The 22,142-nt window shown below is 50.9% G+C and overlaps 2 protein-coding genes across 5 annotated transcripts in view; one reads left to right on the top strand and one right to left on the bottom strand.

Moving 5' to 3' along the window:
* Positions 1 to 17: 17 nt before the first annotated feature.
* On the bottom strand, positions 18 to 14,676 carry SH2D3A (SH2 domain containing 3A). 4 transcript variants are annotated; one of them, XM_027547476.1, is made up of 10 exons: positions 14,574 to 14,676; positions 10,797 to 10,933; positions 9,062 to 9,411; positions 8,576 to 8,652; positions 2,888 to 2,989; positions 2,640 to 2,755; positions 2,307 to 2,504; positions 2,112 to 2,223; positions 1,419 to 1,604; positions 18 to 590 (listed from the first exon to the last, which is right to left on the bottom strand). In XM_027547476.1, the coding sequence occupies exons 2-10, from the start codon at positions 10,863 to 10,865 to the stop codon at positions 430 to 432; spliced, it is 1,371 nt and encodes a 456-aa protein (XP_027403277.1). In that variant the 5' UTR covers positions 10,866 to 10,933; positions 14,574 to 14,676; the 3' UTR covers positions 18 to 429. The 4 variants fall into 4 exon arrangements, with proteins under 4 accessions (XP_027403277.1, XP_027403276.1, XP_027403274.1 ...); XM_027547475.1 differs by having other exon boundaries at positions 18 to 463; positions 2,307 to 2,481; positions 2,888 to 3,369; XM_027547473.1 differs by having other exon boundaries at positions 2,307 to 2,481; positions 2,888 to 3,369.
* A 4,259-nt stretch (positions 14,677 to 18,935) lies between these two features.
* The window catches only part of VAV1 (vav guanine nucleotide exchange factor 1), a 63,604-nt gene continuing 60,397 nt past the window's right edge, over positions 18,936 to 22,142 (top strand). Inside the window, exon 1 of the mRNA XM_027547478.1 lies at positions 18,936 to 19,234. Within this exon, the coding sequence (XP_027403279.1) occupies positions 19,031 to 19,234 (204 nt within the window). The 5' untranslated portion in view covers positions 18,936 to 19,030. The remainder of the gene's footprint in view (positions 19,235 to 22,142) is intronic.

The following is a 22,142-nucleotide window of genomic DNA, read 5'->3' on the forward strand; positions in this document are numbered from 1 at the left end:
CATTCCCATGATAACCCTTAGAAAGTACAGTCTCACTTTTATATTGAAACTGGGCACAGAGAGGTCAAGTGATCTGATAAAAGTCACACAGCTTTTAAAACACTTGAACTCTGGCCTCTTACAGACAGATCTTCAAGTTATCTTTAACATTAAGAGACATACATTCACCACTTGAGGGGTGGGGTGGGGTGTGCAGAGCCTCCAGACATCTGGGTCTTCTAGTGTAAGGCAGGAGCTGTCCACTCCCAGGATCCACATGCCTTTTTAGGGTGCAAGGTGGGTTCTTGCAAACCAGTCCGCTCCTTCTGTGCAGCAGGGTGCAGGTCCCCACTGCATCTGGCTGGGTGAAGAAACTTGGACGGCTTCCTTGGTCTCCATCAGGGGTCCCCAGATGCTTGGGTATCCAGCGTGAGAAGGGGGCTTGTGCTTTCAAGGGTCAGGCTCCAGGCGCTGTGAGAGGACGCTGAGGACGCGATGGAACTTTTCGAGTCGTGTGGCCCATGGCGCCCCAGCCCCTCGGCTCCCCCAGAGCAACCTCCTCAAGAAGCCAGTGGTCAGGGCCTCTGTCAGCTCCGGGTTGGGCCGGAATCCTGGGGGCGAGGCCAGGTGAGCTGGGGGTAGGGCCCAGGCACTTGCTTTGCTCCTCCCACACCTGCCTGGTTCCCTCTGGACTTTGACCCAGGAGGGACTCTGCCCCAGATTATCTGAACAACCGGGCAGGGTTAGCTGGGGAGGGGTCTGCAGGAGTCGGGGGGGGGGGGGGGGGGTTTGAGGGGGGTGGGGGGGCGGTGGTCGAAGGGCTTGGTCGATGCGGGCTCTGCCAGGGTGCATGGGGGCCAGTCCGTTTCAGGGGCCACATCAGAGCGCCCCTTACTTTAGGGCTTGAACCTGGACATGGAGCTGCCTTGAGGGTGGAATTTGGGGCCAACCTGCCTAACAAACTTGGGAGGAGGAGGTTAGGCCATGTTGGAAGAAGAAGGGTCTTAAGAAACCATCCAAGTGCGGGATTCGGAGGCAGGGCTGCCCCAGGACAGAAGTGTGGTTCTGAGTACAGTGGGGGCGCTATTCTGCTAGAGTGATGGTCTGAGTCATTTTGGAGGGAGCTTCGCATTCCTGTGGGGAATTGAGACCCTCTGGGGGTAGGGCCTTCCCAGGTGGGAGAGTGGGGGTGGAGTCCTGTGGGCTTGGCTCCGAGGGGCAGAGGGTGCTGTGCCCATCAACGCTGCAGGTGGCGGTAGCGTGTGTGGAGGTGAGAACACTCCTGGGACCGGGGCCCGCCCTGTTTGGGGGGGGACTCTGGGAGGTGTGACAGGAGTCTAGTCTCTGGCCCGGTGGATTTGGGGGTTACCGCGCTGGAGCATGCAGGTTGTTTCGAAAGTGGGGATCCTCTGGCAACCCCTCGAAGGGGAGGAGCTCACCTCGCAGGCGCCGCGCCACCGCCTCGCGGAATCTGGGCGCGTCCCGGGCCGTCTGACGCGCCCGGTGCAGGGTGCGCAGCAGCCGCTCGCAGCTCTCGTCCAAGGGCCCCGGGAGTTCCTCACCCTCCAGCAGGCGCGCCGCGGGTGCCACGTGTGGCAGCGCCACCTCGCCGGGATCGCTGGGTCCTGTTGGGGGAAGGGTCTGGGCTGGGCTAGGGACGGGGTGCGGGTCCTAGGGTGAAGAGGACTCAACATATACTGGGGCCAGGGCATCCTAGGGCAGGGCAGAGGGTGGGGTTTGGGTCAGACACTGAGGCTCGAGCCCAGACCAGAGGAGGACAAGGGTGTGGCCTAAAGCTGGGGCGGAGCCTAGAACAGGCCCGCCCAGGGGTTGGGTCCAGGGCAGAGTCTCGCGTAGAGGGCGGGGGCAAGAGCGCGGAGGGCGGGGCCTAGGACCTAACGAGCTGGCGGCTCGTACCGCCAAGGTGGAGCCCGAGACAGAAACAAGGGTTCGGCGCGAGGCCGGGAGGCCAGAGCCTAGCGCATTGCTGGATGTGAGTCAGGGGCCGGGCCTAGGCAGGGGGCGTGGCCTAGGAGAGACCCAGGGGCGGGGACTAAGACACGGGCGGGCGGGGCTTAGGGCTGAATCCAGATTCTGGTTAGGGTTATCACTCCTCGAAAGCCACCACTCACCGGCGCCCTCATTCAGCGATCGCATCAGCGGCTTCAGCTCCTGCTCAAAGGCCAGCGCAGCCTCCGTGTGGCTCCTTCGCAGGTGGCGCCACGTGCGTTCCAAACGCGACACCTGGAGGAAGAGACGTGAGCCCTCCTTCCTTCCACTCTTCCCCATCTCTTGCACTCCGGCCTCCTCCCTTGCTTCCCACGCACCTGGGGCATGAGCAAGGCGCCCATCACCGCGGCCAGTCCGGGCAGGTCCCCCACCGCCCCTGGCCGCAGCGCCACGGCCAGCTCCACCAGGCCCCTCAGGGCGGCCGCGCGTTCTTCCAGCGGCCCTGCGCAGCCCAGCACTGCCAGCGCCCCCGCCAACGCCAGCGTCTCGAGCCTGTAGAGGCGGAGGGCAAGGGTCTGGGGGCAGTGGGGAGGTTTGCGATGTGGGGGTGAGGAGGGACAGTCAGCGGCATTACCCATTCCCCTCCTTCCTGGGGAACCGGGAATGGGAGGAGGTTTGAAGACCCTGGGGATTTCAGGTGGCTGTCTCACCTCTCCAGCAATTCCAATCTCAAGCGATGCCCGTGGGGAAGTGTGAGCAGCTCCAGACCGGAGGCGACCCCCATGGCGCCCCGCTGAGCCTTGGTCACTCCCAGGACACCTGTGGCCTGGTGATGGGGGGTGGGGGTAAGAGTAGGGACGTTAAGGGAGCAGAGTGAGTCTATGGGTGTGAGGTGGGGTTTGGTCATGCCCTGGCTTCAGGCCCTACCTGGGGAGGGAAACCTGGTAGGGGGACCCACCTGGCAGTCTACCAATAGCAGGTGGAGAGCTGTGCTCCCAGGATGGTGTTCCAGGAACAGGCCACGGAGAGTATGCAGGACTTCGGGTTCCAGAGGCCGATTCTGGGAGCCCAGCAGGCAGGAGGGGGTGTCAGGGAGACAGAAAGAGACCTCAGCCTGTGGTCTTGCAAAACATCTGTCCTCCTCTTTCTCCTCCTCGGCTTCCCACCAGGGCACCTCTGACTCTGGGCAGCTGTGGCCAGGGGGTGGTCCTTGGACCCTGAGCACTCGGGGCACCAGCTCACAGTACGTCGGGGGGCGTCCAGAGGCATCAGGCAGTAGCAATGAGGGTGTTCGAGGTGGCTTGGTTGGGGCCTTGGCATGAAGCTGCCCATCAGAGGCCCTGAGACTGTCAGCAACGGACCCCAAGGGAACTGGGGTCTTTAGTATCACGGGGTCACTACCTGTCCGAGGCAGGCCAGATGCAGGTACAGTGGAGGCTCCTGGGGGTCATACAAGAGGGGGAGAAAGAGGTACACAGAGAAGATAGCTGGCTGGGGTGATGGCTTCCTGAGCTACCAACCTCCTGGTTCCTGCACTCATTCAGCCAACAAGCAGGTATCCTAAGTTACCTTGTTGCAGCTTTGAGGCTGAACAGCTTCACCAACATCGATGCTAGATACCTACCAATGGTCTGAAAATGAACTTTCTCTGACATGGATGTAGTTCTGCCAATTCTGAATACTACATTTTAAGTCTGAACTCTTCCATTTTGCTCCTCTGATTGAAGATGGTAAGCACTGACCACACAAAATTGAAATGAAAAAATATGTCACTCAAAATTCACAAAGTTACATATGCCTCAAAGAAACTGAATTTATCAAACTTTCGAATGATGTCTTCTGTTAAGTTTGTGGTATATTTACTTCTGAGGTTATTAACTTAAAACTGCGCACAGACTTTTGGGAGACTATATCTACTAAACATTTAAGTCAACCCTGTTATGGGGGTTTAAAACCTCCCTAATGTTCCCATCTCACTCTGAATAAGGACCAAAGTCCTCTTGTTAGCCCTCAAAGCTCTCACAATCTGAGCCTGATATCTCTCCGACTTCCCTCTCACTCCCACTGTTTCTGCTACACTCACTTCTTTTTGGTTCAATGAACAGTTCAGACTCTTGTTCTGATTCTAGTTCCTTTGCTCTGACTGTTCTCTCTGTCTGGGCCACTCTCACCCCATTATCCACATCGTTCCCTCCCTCATCTCCTTCAAGTATTTCTCCATGAGAAAATTTCCTAACTACTACTAAAAACTGTAATACTCCTTGCTCTGTCCTACTTTTAATTTTTAACCCAAAGCATAATTGACTCCCCTTCATGGATCACAGCCTTGTAGTGGCAAAGTGGCTTGCATAACTGAATGATGCTATGAGCCGTGCCGTGCAGGGCCACCCAAGATAGATGGGTCACAGTGAAGAGTTATCACAAAAAGTGGTCCACTGGAGGAGGGAATGGCAAACCACTCCAGTATTCTTGCTGTTAGAACCCCATGAACAGTATGAAAAGGCAAAAAGATACAACACCGGAAGATAAGCCCCTCAGGTCAGAAGGTATCCAATATGCTACTGGGGAAGAGTGGAGGGCAATCATTAATAGCTCCAGAAAGAATGAAACAGCTGGGCCAAAGGGGAAACGGTGCTTAGTTGTGGATGTGCCTGGTGGTGAAAGTAAATGTCAATGCTGTAAAGAACAATATTGTGTAAGAACCTGGAATGTTAGATCCATTTGTTGTTGCTGTTCAGTCGCTAAGGTTGTCCAACTCTTTGTGACCCTATGAACTGCAGCACACCATGAGTCAAGGTAAATTGGATGTGGTCAAGCAGGAGATGGCAAGAGTAAACATCAACATTTTAGGGATCAGTGAACTAAAATAGACAAGAATGGGCAAATTTAATTCATATGACCATTATATCTACTACTGTGGGCAAGAACCCCTTAGAAGAAATGGAGTAGCCCTCACAGTCAACAAAACACTCTGAAACACAGCACTTGGGTGCAATCACAAAAATGACAGAATGATCTTGGTTCGTTTCCAAGGCAAACTATTCAACATCACAGTAATTCAAATCTATGCCCCAACCTATAATGCCAGAGAAGATGAAGTTGAACCCTTCTGTGAAGACCTACAAGACCTTTAGAACTAACACCAAAAAAGATGTTTTTTCATCATAGGGAGTTGCAAAAGTAGGAAGTCAAGAGATACCTGGAATAACAAGAAAGTCTGGCCTTGGAGTACAAAATGAAGCAGGGAAAAGGCTAACAGAGATTTGTCAAGAGAATATGCTGGTCACAGCAAACCTTTTTCCAACTACACAAGAGACGACTCTACACATAGACATCACCAAATGGTCAATATGGAAATCAGATTGATTATATTCTTTTCAGCAGAAGATGAAGAAACTCTATACAGTCAGGAAAAACAAGACCTAGACCTCACTGTGGCTCAAATCATCAGCTCCTTATTGCAGAATTCAATCTTAAATTGGAGAAAGTAGGGGAAAAACATTAGGCCATTCAGGTATGCTGCTGCTGCTAAGTCGCTTCAGTCGTGTCCAACTCTGTGTGACCCCATAGACAGCAGCCCACCAGGCTCTGCCGTCCCTGGGATTCTCCAGGCAAGAACACTGGAGTGGGTTGCCATTTCTTTCTCCAATGCATGAAAGTGAAAAGTGAAAGTGAAGTCACTCAGTCGTGTCCAACTCCTCACGACCCCACGGACTGCAGCCTACCAGGCTCCTCCGTCCATGGGATTTTCCAGGCAAGAGTACTGGAGTGGGTTGCCATTGCCTTCTCTGATTCAGGTATGACCTAGATCAAATCCTTTACGATTATACAGTGGAAGTGACAAATAGATTCAAGGGATTAAATCTGATAGACATGAGTACCTGAAGAGCTATGGACAGAGGTTTGTAACATTGTACAGGAGGCAGTAACCATAACCATCCCAAAGAAGAAGAAATGCAAGAAGGCAAAATGGTTGTCTGAGGAGGCTTTACAAATAGCGAGGAAAGAAGAGAAGTGAAAAGCAAGGGAGAAAGGGAAAGGTATACCCAACTGAATGCAGAGTTCCAGAGAATAGCAAGGAGAGATAAGAAGGCCTTCTTCAATGAACAATGCCAAGAAACAGGAAAACAATAGGATGGGAAAGACTAGAGATCTCTTCAAGAAAATTGAGATATCAAGGGAACATTTCATGCGAGAATGGGCACAATAAAGGACAGAAACGGTAAGGACCTAAGCGAAGCAGAAGCTATTAAGAAGAGGTGGCAAGAATACACAGAAGAACTGTACAAAAAAAAGGTCTTAATGACACGGGTAACCATGATGGTGTGGTCACTCACCTAGAGCCTGACATCCTGGAGTGTGAAGTCAAGTGGGCCTTAGGAAGCATTACTACAAACAAAGCTGGTGGAGGTGATGGAATCCCAACTGAGCTATTTCAAATCCTAAAAGATGATGCTGTTAAAGTGCTGTACTCAATATATTAGCAAATTTGGAAAACTCAGCCGTGGCCACAGGACTGGAAAAGGTTAGTTTTCATTCCAGTCCCAAAGAAGGGCAATGCCAAAGAATGTTCAAAAGTGAAGTCGCTCAGTCATGCCCAGCTCTTTGTGACCCCACGGACTGTAGCCTGCCAGGCTCCTCCGTCCATGGGATTCTCCAGGCAAGAATACTAGAGTGGGTTGTTATTTCCTTCTCTAAGAATGCTCAAACTACAATACAGTTGCACTCATTTCACATGGTAGTAAGGTTATGCTCAAAATCCTTCAAGCTAGGCTTCAGCAGTGCATGAACTGAGAACTTCTAGATAGAAAATCTGAGTTTAGAAAAGGCAGAGGAACCAGAGATTAAATCCCCAACATTCGTTGGGTCATAGAGAAAGCTAGGGAATTCCAGAAAAACATCTACTTCTGCTTTATTGACTATGCTAAAGCCTTTGACTGTGTGGAACACAACAAATTGTGGAAAGCTCTTAAAAAAACAGGAATACCAGACCACCTTACCTGTCTCCTGAAAAACCTGTATGCTGGACAAGAAGCAACAGTTATAATCTTACTGAAAGTGGTTCAAAATTGGGAAAGGAGTGTATATTGTCACTCTGTTTATTTAACTTATATACATAGTATATCACGTGAAATGCTGGGCTGGATGAATTACATGCTGGAATCAAGATTGCCGGGCAAAATATCAACAACCTCAGATATGCAGATGATGCCATTCTAATGGCAGAAAGTGAAGAGGAACTAAAGAGCCTCTTGATGAGGGTGAAAGAGCAGGATGAAAAAGCTGGCTTAAAACTCAACATTCCAAAAACAAACATCATGGCATTTGGTTCCATCACTTCATGGCAAACAGCAGGGGAAAAAGTGGAAGGAGTGACAGATTTTATTTTCTTGGACTCCAAAATCACTGTGGATGGTGACTGCAGCTATGAAATTAAAAGAAGCTTGCTCCTTGGAAGGAAAGCCATGACAAATTTAGACAGCATATTAAAAAGCAGAGACATCACTGTGCTGACAAAGGTCTGTATTGTCAAAGCTATGATTTTCCCAGTAGTCATGTATGGACATGAGAGTTGGATCATAAAGAAGGCTGAGTGCCAAAAAATTGATGCTCTTAAATTGTGGTGTTGGAGAAGACTCTTGAGCGTCCCTTGGACAGCATGAAGATCAAACCAGTTAATCCTAAATGAAACCAACCCTGAATAATCACTGGAAGGATGGATGCTAAAGCTGAAGCTCCAATGCTTTGGCCACTTAATGGGAAGAGCCAACTCATTGGAAGAGACCTTGGTGGTGGTAAAGATTGAAAGCAAAAGGAGAAGGGAGTGACAGAGGATGAGATGGTTAGAGAGCATCACTGAATCAACGGACAAGAATTTGAGCAAACTCTGAGAGATAGTGAAGGACAGGAAAGCTTGGTGTGCTGTATCCATGGGATCACAGAGTATCCATGTATCCATGCTGTATCCATGGGATCACAGACACGACTTGGCAAATGAACAACAACAACAAATATGACTCATTTCTGTTGTTCATGGTCCTTCATTCTCTAATAGGATGTTGGCTCCACTCGAGCAGGGATCTTTGTTATTCTTATTCATTGATGTGTCTCAGCACTTAGTATTGTTTCTGACACACACAGTGAGGGCTCATGTTGATGGGAGACAACAGGCCAGTCAGGGCACAAGGGGAACTCCTCCTTTATGTAGGATGGCCAGGGTTAGCTGCTTTGAGGAACTCCTGTTAGATGAGAAACAGTCAGGTAAAGGTTAGGGAATGAGCTTTCCAAAGATGAGGCCAGCAAGTGCAAAGGCCCTGAGGCAGGAACAAATGTACAAGGTTCCAGCAGACTGAACAACAACAATCAGCAACTGAAAGGATGTCTGTGTGGCCAGAGTGAACAGGGGATGAGGGATGGAATTATTAGAGAGCTTAGCTATGGTTAGAGCATGGAGGGTTTCTTGGAATCATTGTAAACCCATACTTTTAAGCACCTACAGAGTTCTTGTATGTGTTTTAGTCACTGTGACAACATCGAGAGCATCACCATCCTTTTTCCCCAGCAGGTTGTCACCTGCCCAGTGTCACTTGGATAGTGCGTGGCAGAAGAGTTTTGGAGCTATGTCCTATTCTGGAAGACCCTTTACCTGGTCCAGGAGGGTCTTCTGGTGACCGCCACATATGCTCCAAACCTGCGGGCTGACTATCACTCCGCTTCCTATCCCTGGGGGACAGAGGGAGGGAGATATGTTGTCCTACTCCTAGCAGATAGTTAGATAGCATATAGCCTCCACAGTGCCCAGAAAACCTTACATCCCATCACTCAGAACCAGGGGATCCCCCAGGGTGCTTGCTAGCCCCAGGGAACACTTGGCAATGTCAGGAGATATGTTTTGGTTGTCATAACTAAGAGGAGGGGTGCAGAGCATTCTACTGGCATCTAGTAGATAAGAGACCAGGGATGCTGTTCAACAGCCTGCAATGCACAGAATGGCCCCCCCCACAACCAAGAATAATCTGGCAACAAATGTCAATAGTGGACAGAGCGGTCCACTATTGGAACACACAGGAACAGTGGTGGAGAACCCTGGGAGGTCTTGGGTGTCTTCAGGATGTAGAGAACCTGTGAATACCTGAGCGGCTCTGTGCGAGCCGGGTCGTCTGGAAGGGTGTCCTCACTAAAGCTGCGTCGAATTAGTCCTTGCCGTGGCACTGGCCTGGAGGCCACAGCCCCTGTGGCTTGGGACAGTGGACGCTGGCCAATCACATAGCTGCGAACCAGGGCAGGCAGGCTGGGGAAACGCTCATCCTCTAGCTGAAAGAGGGCTGTGGGCCGGCCTGGCCGAGGCCTCAGGGCCACACGAAGCACCTCGAAGTGCAGGGCTGAGCCCCGCCAGCGGCAGGAGATGACAGGGTGGCCCCCACGGGACTTGGACGCACGAACTAAGAAGTCACCATCTTGCTGGAGAAGGTCCTCGGCCTTCTGGGGATGGAGGATCGGGGGGGGGGGCAAGGGTTTACGCATGAGCACGTATCAGTAATTAATGGAGACTCCCGACCCCTCCCCCCAACCCAAGAAAAGCCACCCCAGAGACTGGGTAGTTTTCGGCCAAACAATTTCTTGTCTAGTGGACATACTTCCGCACTACATTTCCCAGGCCCCTTTGCGATTAACTGTCGTGTGACAAGATCTGACCAATGGGATGTGGGACGAGTGCTGTGGGGAATGGGCAGACCTGGCCCTTGAAATAAGTCTAGCAGAATCCTACAGGTTTCTTCCTGAATCTGTCAGTTGACGCCCACAGAGCCCTGGGGGGCAGTGGAGGCAGAAGACTGAAAGGGCTTGGGTCTGACTCCTTTTGAAGCTCTGCATCCTCTTAGACTGCGACATGAACTAGTCTTTAAATGTTGATGGAGTCGTTGACAGCGTGGGAATGTTTGTTACAGCCACTAGATGACGCTGACTAATGCAAGTTCCAACCTGGTGACAGGTGCTGAGTTTGTTATGCAAATGTGGCTTTCAGAAAAGCCATTTGCTAGGTTCTTCCAAACAGACCATGGCCTTGAAATTCACCTTTATAAAAATAGAGCACTATCATGCCAGCTATGGTGGCTGAAAACAGGGCCTGAGGGCCACAACATCATAGAGGGGCAAAGCAGAGCTGCTGATGGAGGCTGGGGACTGGCCAATATGTGCAAAGGACACTTGTATGGCCCTTATTATATGCCAGGCACTGTTTTAAGTGTAAAATGTATGAACTCACTTCATCCTTTACCAAGGATAAGAGGTAGGTACTATTATGCCCATTTTACAGATGGGAAAACAGAGGTCCAGAAACATCAACTACCTTGCTCTAGTTTATATCCAATATAAATTGTAGGGATAGGATTTGAACTCAGGCTGCTTGTGGCTAAAGTGTGGGATTTTCACCATTAAGCTACACTGCCTCTCATGATTTGATTAGATATCTCAGGTCCTGGGACTCCTGAAGGTGACTCCTAAGCTGGAGATGAGCATGAGGTGCTTTGAATTGAGAGGGAAATGGGACCCTGGCGGCCACAGGTGGCCTGGAATCCAGAGAGAGACAGAGAGACAAGTAGGGCCAAAGGGTGGTTTGAGGAGTCATTAGTACCCTCTTCAACTCCTGTCACCTTCTTCAACACCATCCCAAAGGAAGTGATAAGTTAAAGATAAGAAGTGACATCCCACATAGACCAAGTTGCAAAACAATCCTCAGCCCTCAAGTCACTCTTTCTGATAGATCTTGACCCTAAGGCCCTTATCTGGGACCCAGGAGTCCCCAGTAAGTCAAAGATGAGTGAGATTCCCCATCAGATGGTATGTGGTCCTGTGAGAGGCAGTGGTACCTGGCGGGACAGGGGGCCGTGGTACCAGGGTTGGCCCACAAAGTCCTCTCCATCTTGTGGCACCTGCATGGAGCTCTCGGGGGCAGAGGGTGCAGGGTCTGTGCTTTGTACTTCCAACAGGCCTCAGTCTTCCTCATCTGTAAAACAGGAATAATTATTCTTGCTTCCTGAATGGCTTGGTCAGCCCTTTCATGTTCCTCATAGTTTGAAGACAACAGCCCACATCTTATCAAACCATAAAATGCAATGCTTTCTGTATATGTATATATATATGATATTTTAATACACAGCATATTTATATAATTATATATACTGCTACTGCTAAGTCGCTTCAGTCATGTCTAACTCTCTGCGACCCCATAGACGGCAGCCCACCAGGCTCCCCCGTCCCTGGGATTCTCCAGGCAAGAACACCGGAGTGGGTTGCCATTTCCTTCTCCAATGCGTGAAAGTGAAAAGTGAAAGTGAAGTCGCTCAGTCGTGTCCAACTCCTCACGACCCCATGGACTGCAGCCTACTAGGCTCCACCACCCAAGGGATTTTCCAGGCAGGAGTACTGGAGTGGGGTGCCATTGCCTTCTCCGATAATTATATATAAATGTATTTAAATATTTACATATAACATTTGTGTATTTTATATTCTAAATATAAATGTTAATATATATTTATATTAAGTTAAAGAAGTTACCCATAGTCAGATTATATATTTTTAATTATAAATTATATGAGTTATATTTGATATATGTATCAGATTAAATTCAAGCTATGAGTAACTTTGGGGCTTCCTGGATGGCTCAGTGGGTAAAGCAGCCACCTGCAATGCAGGTGACACAGGAGACGTGGGTTCAATCCCTGGGTCATGAAGATCCCCTGGAGTAGGAAATGGCAACCCATTCCAGTATTCTTGCCTGAAAAATCCCATTGACGGAGGAGCCAGGAAGACTACAGTCCAAAGGGTTGCAAACAGTCAGACATGACGGAGCGACTAAGCATGAAATGAATAAATTTAATTTATTCTTTTTAATTAATTTATTTTTTGGTTGTGCCATGCAGCATCTGGGGTCTTAGTTCCCCATCCAGGAATCAAACTGGCACCTCCTGCTTTGGAAGTGCAGAGTCTTAACCACTAGACTGCCAGGGAAGTCCCTAACTTTAATTTAGAATAGGCTGTGATTTCATGAAAACAGTCATGCAAATTCACTGGGATTCTTGCGAAGGAAGAAGACAATGATCTCAAATGTAATGCAATTTTTAATGCAGATGACATAGTGCTATATTTTGTAGAAATTTAATTAACAAATTAACTCAAAAGAATATTTATGCGGCACCCACTCTGTGCCGGGAGCCCCTTGTAGGCACTAGAGACCTCGCAGTGAACAACAAGACCAAGATTCCTGCTCTTAGGCATCTTCTAGCTGAGAAGACAGAGATTAGGAAAATCAGTGAGTAGAAAAGGAAGCCTAAAATAGATCTGAGAGAACTAAGGGGAAAAATGAAATCAGGGATCAGATATGAAGATTCAAGCAGTGGAGTTAAGATTTTTCTTACAGTGACCTGGGAAGGTCTTGGGGGTGGGTAAAGGTTGGGAGGATTTTAAGGGGCCAAGTCAGGTGGTTCTTTAAAAAAATTTTTTTTTTTAATTTAATTTATTTATTTAGCTCCACTGAGTCTTAGTTGCAGCATGAGAACTCTTAGTTCTGGCATGTGGGATCTAATTCCCTGACCAGGGATGGAACCCAGGCCTCCTGCCTTGGGAGAGCAGAGCCACCGAAGCACTGGGTAAGTCTCAAGCCTGGTGGTTCTTGGGGTGAAATAAATTCCAGGCTGGGGAGAATTAAATTTACTAAAACCCATAGCATCTCAGGGATCTGTAGGCACACTCAAGGATTCTTAGATTGTACAAAAAAATTTAACCCATGCGTGGCTTTCCAATAAGGTCATTTTGTATGCTCAGTCGCTCAGTGGTGTCTGACTCTGATCCCATTGACTGTAGCCCGGCAGGTTTCTTTGTCTCTGGGATTCTCCAGGCAAGAATAACAGAGTGGCTTGCCATTTTCTCCTCCAGAGGATCTTCCCGACCCAGGCATCAAACTGTGTCTCCAGCCAAATCCTGGGTTGCAAGTGAATTCTTTACCACTGAGCCAGTGGGGAAACCCATTTTAAAAGACCATTAAAAGGTCACATTTTTGTAGACAGGTCAGCAAACAGCAAATAGACATCTACAGGTTTTCATTCGTTATTACTGTGATCAAACTTAGGACATGGACACTCTAGGACCCCTTGATCATCGCTCATGCCTCAGGCCCCGGGGTCTCTCAAGCATCTGGTGAAAAAACTGCTCTGGGTGAGAGGAAAGAAGGGGAGAGGGAGTGGGAGGTGGCGGTGGGGAAAGTGTCTTGCTTCCCCTACCCCCAGGGCCTTCTGGGCCCGGAAGGATCTGCAGAGAAATAGCACGAAGATTTTTAGGACCTGAGTCAGCTGAAAGGGCCTGGAAGTTCCCAGACTGGTCCGAGGTGGCTTAAGGGGTGGGAGAGCTGAGCAGAGCTTTGGCTCCAGGCGCCACATACCTGAATACCAGGTGTGTCTCCTGGATACCTGTGCACTTCCTGTTTGTCAGCTGGGCCTGGCCTGGCCTTGGTTTTAAGAGTCCTCTGACTCCAGCGTCCTCTGTCTTGCCTGCCCCTTAGTGGGTGTGAAGGTGCATCACTGACTCTGGTTTGTTCAGGGGGAGCTCAGAGTGGTCACAGGACGGCCACAGGCCAATTAAGTCATCCACCTGTCCTGCATCGTTTGGAATAATTTCTGGGTATCTGGGCAGGAGAGAGAGGAAGGGGGCAGAAATCAAGAGAGGAGGTGGGTGAGAGGCAAGTTTGGGGAAAGAAGGGAGGGGATTATTCATTTTCTATCGACCATATACTCCTACAGGGGGCAGCCACTTGCACGAGACAGGGACACAGGTGGACACGGAGACTCAAACGTGAGCAAAATACTGACTGGTTGAATGGTTACTGTGTGCCAAGGAGAAACAGTGATGAATGAGACCAAGGCCTCTCGGGTGGAGGAGACACACAAAACAAATAAGTGCACGATGAATGAAGAAGATAATGTCTAAGGGTGAACAACGGAGGTGATAAGACAGGGAGACATAAAGAGAGGCTGGCTGGGGGAGGCTACCTTAAATATGAATAGTAGTCAGAAGGCTGTCTCCCACGAAGTGACTTGGGACCTGAGATCTCAGTAGGGGCGGGGGGCGGGGGTGGGGAACAGTTAAGCAAAGATGTGAAGAAAGAGCAGTACAGGTGAGGGGTATACAGGGAGGGCAAAGGTGCAGAGCTTGCTTTTTATATTTTACGTCGTCAAGGAGGCAGGTGTGACAATGCTGTGAGCCACGAGCGAAGTGGAGAGCAGTGAGGTTAGGCAGAGACGATGCAGGAACCTGGTGGACCTCGAATTTTCGTCTCGGTGGGATGGAAGAGACGCTACGGAAAGGTATGAAGTGAGAGAGGGTCACGATCTGGTTTGTGGTTTAAAAACATTGCTCAGGCATGGAAGCAGGGAGGCTGTCCATGTTGCAGAGAAAATACGCTTGCAGGAGGACGTTCAGGTACACGGACATGCATGATGCACAGTGACCCAATCAGGTGACCCCTTTTACGTTCGCGGACGCGCGGGGACAGACAGATTCTTCCAGAGAGCAGGTGGCCCCACCTGGAAAAGAGAACTCCCTACCCCCACCAAATCTCCCGGTCCTGGCTCTGCTTGGGGCCCCTCACTCACCTGGGCCGGGACCCGCGGAGCTCGCAAGAACTTGGGGCCTGGCGGAAGCCTGAGGCTCTGCGTCTCCCGACCCCTCCCTCCCCGCCCCAACCAGATCCAGCCTTTCCCTGCCGCGCCCGAAGGGTTCCTAGCGCCATCACCTGGTCCCGCCCACTTTAAACCCCTCCCCTCCAGGCTCCGCCCTTTCTCCTACTGTAACTTATCGCCCCGCCCCTTGTTATCGCCCCGCCCCCTTATAAACTTTCTTTTCGCTAACCACTCCCGCTTGGATGAACCTTCTTCCTGTAGGTCACGCTCCCTGGGGAACTCCTTTTGGTCCTACTAGTGGACCCGCCTCCTTAAATTTGCCCCGCCCCCTCAGGCTGACCACGCCCACTCATCTAGTCACCCCTCTTTTAGTCCCGCCCTTGGAGCCCTGCCCCTTGTTTCCGCTTCAGGCCACAGGCTGGTCCTAAGAGCCCCTGACCCCTTGCGACGGGGCAAGGGATGTCTCCTAGCTCCCCTGTTCCGGGCAGGGGCGGGGCGGCCCTTACGGGCTGTCTCACACGACCGGGAGTGGTGGCGGCTGTGACGTGGCAGAGTGCGCTTCCTCCAGACTGCCCCCCTGGGTTTCTCGGAAGGAACCCCACATTGGGTGTCGGGTTTGTGAAGAGAGATGCGGGAAAATACGACAGTCTTTCCCAGTAACAGACCGCTGGAATTGATCTAGACTCTGGCGGGACGTGGGGGGCAAACATTCAGGTGGTTTCCTAGGTGGAGGAAGGAGAGAAAGGGGGCTTCCATCCTGTTGCTTGGAGACAAGCGTGAGGAAGGTGTGTGGGGGGATCTGGAGCCAGAAATAGGACCCTCTAGCCAAGTTTTTTGAGGGTGCGTAGTATTAGCAACAGAACTGAAAGCGGTAGCTGCAGCGAACATTCATTAATTAAGTGCTTACTGTATACTTGTTTGCCCTGCCTGCATAATTCTATTTTTACATAGACCTCTCAATGAGATGGGTCCTGTTTTCATTACCCCATTTTCTAGATGCAGAAACAGGCATGGGGCAACTAAGCCCAAGTTTGCCCAAGGTTGACTCAGCTTGTGATTGGCCGAAGTGGGATTCAAACCTGGAGCCCTGGAGCTCTATCCTGTCTTCCTCTGATCTTTGCAGCCCCACCGTCTCTGATCTCTACTGTATTTCTAAACAGTGAAGTTTGTTGTCACTCATTTTACAGATGAGGAAATTGACGCAAAGAGAATCACGGATGCCTGGGGAAGAAAGTTTTGGTGTCTGTAGAATCATAAATCTGGGAATTTCCAGGCTGGGCTTTCCCACCTGCCAATGTGGAAGAGACTTCAGTCTCAGGCTGAGGAAGTGTCCTTTCCTTGGCCAGCCTGCTTTTGGTGCACAGCTCGGTTATATCCAATGAAGGTTTCTAGCGCCCCCTGGTGGTTACAATAATTTAAAAATCCCAGGCGTGTTGGGGTGAGGTCGGGGCTTGCGGGATAGAGCGGGCTGAGGAGAACACTCCCAGCCTAGTGGGGTGGAGGTGGGGAGAGAGACCTCGTAGACCACATGATTTCAGGTAATGATAAGGGCTTTAAGACAGCAGTTCAGTTCAATTGCACAGTCTTGACCTACTCTCAGCCTACCCCATGGACTGCAGCATGCCAGGCCTCCCTGTCACTCATCAACTACTGGAGCTTACTCAAATTCATGTCTGTAGAGTTGGTGATGCCATCCAACTATCTCATCCTCTGTCATCCCCTTCTCCTCCCACCTTCAATCTTTCCCAGCATCAGGGTCTTTTCAAATGAGTCAGTTCTTCGCATCAGGTGGCCAAAGTATTGGAGCTTCAGCTTCAGCGTCAGTCCTTCCAATGAATATTCAGGACTGATTTCCTTTAGGATGGCCTGGTTGGATCTCCTCGCAGTCCAAAGGACTCTCAAGAGTCTCCTCCAGCACCACAATTCAAAAGCATCAATTCTTCTGCACTTAGCTTTCTTTCTAGTCCAACTCTCACATCCATACATGACTACTGGAAAAACCATAGCTATGACTGCTGCTGCTGCTGCTGCTAAGTCACTTCAGTCGTGTCCAACTCTGTGTGACCCCATAGACAGCAGCCCATCAGGCTCCACTGTTCCTGGGATTCTCCAGGCAAGAACGCTGGGGCGGGTTGCCATTTCCTTCTCCAATGCATGAAGGTGAAAAGTGAAAGTGAAGTCGCCCAGTCGTGTCCGACTCCTCACGACCCCATGGACTGCAGCCTACCAGGCTCCTCCATCCATGGGATTCTCCAGGCAAGAGCACTGGAGTGGGGTGCCATTGCCCTCTCCATAGCTATTACTAGACAGACCTTTGTTGGCAAAGTAATGTCTTTCCTTTTTAATATGCTGTCTAGGTTGGTCACAACTTTTACTCCAAGGAGTAAGTGTTTTTTAATTTCATGGCCGCAGTCACCATCTGCAGTGATTTTGGAGCCCCCCAAAATAAAATCTCTCATTGTTCTCATGTTTCTGCATCTATTTGCCATGAAGTGATGGGACCGGATGCCATGCTCTTAGTTTTCTGAATGTTGAGCTTTAAGCCAACTTTTTCAGTCTCCTCTTTCACTTTCATCAAGAGGCTCTTTAGTTCTTCACTTTCTGCCATAAGGGTGGTGTCATCTGCATATCTGAGGTTATTGATAATTCTCCTGGCAATCTTGATTCCAGCTTGTGCTTCATCCAGTCCAGCGTTTTGCATGATGTACTCTGCATAGAAATTAAATAAGCAGGGTGACAATATACAGCCTTGATGTACTCCTTTCCTGATTTGGAACCAGTCTGTTGTTCCATGTCCAGTTCTAACTATTGCTTCTTGACCTACATGCAGATTTCTCAGGAGGCAGATCAGGTGGTCGGGTATTCCCATCTCTTTAAGATTTTTCCACAGTTTATTGTGATCCACACAGTCAAAGGCTTTGGCGTAGTCAATAAAACCAAAGTAGATGTTTTTCTGGAACTCTCTTGCTTTTTCAGTGATCCAACAGATGTTGGTAATTTGATCTCTGGTTCCTCTGCCTTTTCTAAATCCAGCTTGAACATCTGGAAGTTCATGTTTCACGTACTGTTGAAGGCTGGCTTGGAGAATTTTGAGCATTACTTTACCAGCATGTGAGATGAGTGCAATTGTGCGGTAGTTTGAGCGTTCTTCGGCATGGCCTTTCTTTGGGATTGCAAATATTTGCTAAATGAATGAATGACATTATGGAAGTCTATAAGATGATGGTGGCCAGAGCCATGGGATAAATGTCAAAGATAGAGCCAGTAGAGCTTTTAACTATTTATTCATTCATTCAACAAATACTTGTGGAACATATATGTATGTGCCAGGTACTGGGGATAGTGGTTTTAACATAGACACAAATTTCCAAATACACAATGAAAAAAGTAAGCGTAATAAAATATCAGGTTTCTGGGATAGTAGTGTTGTGAAAAGTGAAAGTCACTCAATCGTGTCCAGCTCTTTGTAATCCATGGACTGTAGCCCACCAGGAGCCTCTGTCTGTGAATTCTCCAGGCAAGAATACTGGTAATCAGGGCTTAATGTGGGGGAGGGGGGAGTGGGACAGGGTATGATGGGGTGGGGAATAAAGACTGTGATTTGAAATGGAGAGGTTTGGGAAGACTTCATGAGAAGGTGGCCTGGAGCTAAGGTTTGCAGAAAATGAGGGAGCTGGCCATGGAGCTAAGGCAGAGGACCAGCATGTGCAAAGGCCCTGTGGCAGGACTCTAGGGTGAGTCCTAGGACTCTAGATTTTGGGGTGACCTCGTGGGTTCGGGGAACATTGAAGAGGCCCTGTTTGACTGGAAGAGAGCAAATGAAGGAGAGAGTGGAAGGGATAAGGGAAGAACCTTGTGGTGTACAGGCAGGACTTTTACACCCAACGAGGCGGGCTGTGAGACTCAGTGGCTTGACTGGGGTGTTCACAGGCGCCCTCTGATGGAGGGGTTACAGACTGTGGTGGGTGAGAACGGGAGCCTGGGGATGAGGTGGAGGAGACTGGTCCAGGTTAGCAAGGAGCAGGGTTGGCCAAGCAAGGAGGTGAAGGAGGGAGAGGTGAGAAGAGGGTGGATTTTGAGTGTGTTCCTGAGGTGGTCCTGCTCTTGGGTTGCATGCAGAGGAAGGCAGTGGGACTCCGCCTAATTACGCTGTCCCCACGCCCAGATGCCCTGGTGTTAGCTGGTGGGCGAAAGAGAGGCCAGGTCCTGCTTGAAAGGGGGCTGGGCTGGGTATGGCCAGGTGCTCCCCCCCACCCCGCCCCCACCCCACGGCTCCTCCTCCTCCACCCCTTCTCAGGGCGACAGTTACAGGCAAAAAAGAGGAAGTGGTAGCTGGCTAGCAGAGGCAGGCAGGCAGGCACGCAGGCGGGCGGTCGGGCGGGTGGAGGAGGCCGCGAGGGTGTGCGGACCGGCCTGGGAAGGCAGCGGCCATGGAGCTGTGGCGCCAGTGCACCCACTGGCTCATCCAGTGCCGGGTGCTACCGCCCAGCCACCGTGTGACCTGGGATGGAGCCCAAGTGTGCGAGCTGGCGCAGGCCCTCCGGGATGGCGTCCTTCTGTGCCAGCTGCTCAACAACCTGCTGCCCCATGCCATCAACCTGCGGGAAGTCAACCTGCGTCCCCAGATGTCCCAGGTGAGACGGGCCACAGGCAGGCCTGCCGGAGGGTGGGTGGCGGGAGGCGCCCCAGGCTGGTACCCAGGAGGTTGATGCACTGCACCTCTGGGCCAGCAGTGAAGAGAGGAGGCTGGCCCCAACTCTGGGCCTGGCATGGGGGATATGTGGGGGTCCTAACACTGAAGATTCAGGGGTGGCCCCCTCAAGGTTAATAGGAATGGGTTCCCACGTCTAGGCTGAAAACTGGCAAACTTGGGGTTAACCCAAGTCCAAAACCTCAGGCTGACTCCGCTGGAGATTTAGACCCCAAAAGGGACGTGCTAGGGGTCTGCAGGGGGCCCTAGGAATCTCCTGGGTGGCCGATAGGGCACCTGAGATTTTGGACTCCCTTGACCCCGCCACCCACGAAGATTCTGGCTATGGGGGAAGGGCCTCCTCCTATTCCTTCCCCCACATGCGTCGCCTCCTCCTGGGCCCTGGGCCCCTTCCTTCCCCTCACATCTTCCCCTTGGCTTCCTGCCGGGGCCTGGGGCAGCATGGGGAGGGTGGGGGGACTGTGGGTCTGGGACTCTGGTCTTCCTAGCTCTGTCCATCCCAAGAGGTACATTGAGGCAGGACCCAGTCCCAAAGAGCCCTGAGACTGGGTTCTTGGGGTTTGGGGGAACCTAGAAATAGCTGCTTTTTCTCTGTAGGGATTTCTGCAAGGGCCCCAGGGTTCAGGGGGTGGTGGATTTGACTTCAACCTCCCCGGCTCAGGAAATATATTCAAATCCCTATTTGAATGCGGTTGGGTGGGGGAGGCCACTGGACTGGATTCTCTCTCTGTTGTACCTTCTCTGGTTCCCCCTGGCCTCTTGAGCGCTGGATGAAAAGTAATTTCTGCTGATGGGTGGTGGTTGGGGGCACTCTGCCTGCCCTAGGGGTCTGAGGGGACACTAGCCATCCAGCCTTCAGGTCCCACCCCAGGATGAAAGCCTTGTCTGGAGGTGCAGTGGGCTGGTGGTGGGGGGCCCTTTTTGGGGATAGATGGGGAGGGCGGCCTGGGGCACTGCCTCTTTTCTGGGTTGAGATGCCACGTGCAGATGGGGGGAGGAGCAGTAAGTGATCAGGGAAGGGTCCTTGGGGGTGTTTCCTGGTGACAGGCCCACGCGTGGGAGAGAGGGGTGGCTCACCCTCCCTGAGCACAGGCAGGCTTCCTGAAAGAATGAGGGAACCCCAGAGATCCTCCCACCCCGGCCAGCTGTTGTGGCCACAGGACACAATTATGCCTACATGTGTTTGCACACAGAAGGAAGTAGCCCTAGGATCAGTCAGGCCTCTGACCTGAGACCCAGTGTGGCTTCGATAGCTGCTAATGGGAAAGTGGTTAGACCTAAGGATGAACTTCCATCCTTGCCTGCATCTTCCCTATAGCTGGTTTCTGATAAAAGGCAGTGGGGTGTGGCATTAACCTCTAAGAGGGCAGCTGCAGGGACTAATGAATCCTGATTTTCTGTGCTGGTCAATGCTGAGGACCCAGGTCTCAGTCTGGCCCTCGAGGAGTTCCCAGACTGGGGAAGACAGACATTCCCTAGCCCTGTGTTGTCAGGACTGAGACAGAGGGAAACAAAAATTCTGGGCTGAGGGCCCTGGAGCAAAGGCAAAAGATTGCCTGGGGGAGTTGGGCTTAATGCAAGAGGGGACATTTGTGCTGGGTTTTGAAGAGTGAGTAGGAGTTTTCTTATTGCTCTGACCCTGGTGCCTAGCTGTGTCAGACCCTGCATTGGGCAAGGGTGTTCCATGATCCTCCCTATCTGGGAGCTCTGGGCCTTGCTGCCCTGTGCATTTTATCTCCTTTCAAAGCACAATCCTTTGCCCTGTTCACAGTGGGGCCATGCATGGGAAGCTAAAAGGTAGTCATTTTAAACCAAAGGGAGGTGCCCCAAGAACAGCCTCTAAGTTTGCAAGTCCCTGTCTGTCAACAGATTTAAGCCAGGGCTAAGAACTGCCAGTGAGGTGTGGAAGGGCAAAGAGAAAAGGGAGGGCTCCTGATGAGGGTGGGATGGGGTGGGGGACACACAATGCCGTAAATAAAGGTGTGGAGTCTGGAATTAGAATGCTTCTCCGTTTCTCTCATTTCCTCTTGAGAGCTCCTCTGCTTTGGCTCCACTCTTTCCTGGGTAGAGTGGAAAGAGCATATTCGTTCATTCATTCATCCATGGTGCTGAGACAGTGGGACAAAGACGCACACAAACCCGTGTTGTCGGGACTTCCCTGGTGGTCCAGTGGTTAAAACTCCACATTTCTACTGCAGGGGACATGAGTTCGATCCCTGGTCAGGGAACTAAGATCCCACATGCCGTGCAGCACGATCAAAAATAAATAAGTAAAGTACTCCCCGCCCCTCCAAAAAAACACCCTGTTGTCAAAAAGCTGATGTTCTAATGGGAGACACTGACAGTGGGCAAATAAAGCAACATATATGTTGTCCGGAGTGGTGGGTGGTCTGGAAAAAGGGGGGCTTAGGAGTGTGAGGCTGCACTTTCGCATATGAGGTCTGGGAGGCTTCCCTGACGAGGTGATGTTTGAGTAGAGACCTGGGCAAAGTGAGGGAAGAGCTGGGTGAATCTAAGGAAACAGAGCTCCTGGCAAAGGCCCCAAGGTAGGAGCAGGTCAGTGGCCACATAGTTGTGCTGCGGGGCAGTGCATGAGCTGGCTGTGTGGGCATAGTTCATGGGTGAGGTCAGATTGAAGTGGGTCTCCGCGCTGGATGGTCTCTCTGAGGTCTGAGACCCAGAGAGAGGACGAAGTCATTACAGATGGCCACAGGGGTGACCGGACACTCTTTGCTGTCTCTGGGAGCCCAAATTCTGGGTGGCAGATGTGAAACTTTAAAGCTGAGGAAGTGGAGAGGAAGAGATGAATGTGACCGTCATTGTGGGAAAGA

Source organism: Bos indicus x Bos taurus, chromosome 7 (genome assembly GCF_003369695.1).
Source record: "Bos indicus x Bos taurus breed Angus x Brahman F1 hybrid chromosome 7, Bos_hybrid_MaternalHap_v2.0, whole genome shotgun sequence".
Classification (NCBI taxonomy): domain Eukaryota; kingdom Metazoa; phylum Chordata; class Mammalia; order Artiodactyla; family Bovidae; genus Bos; species Bos indicus x Bos taurus.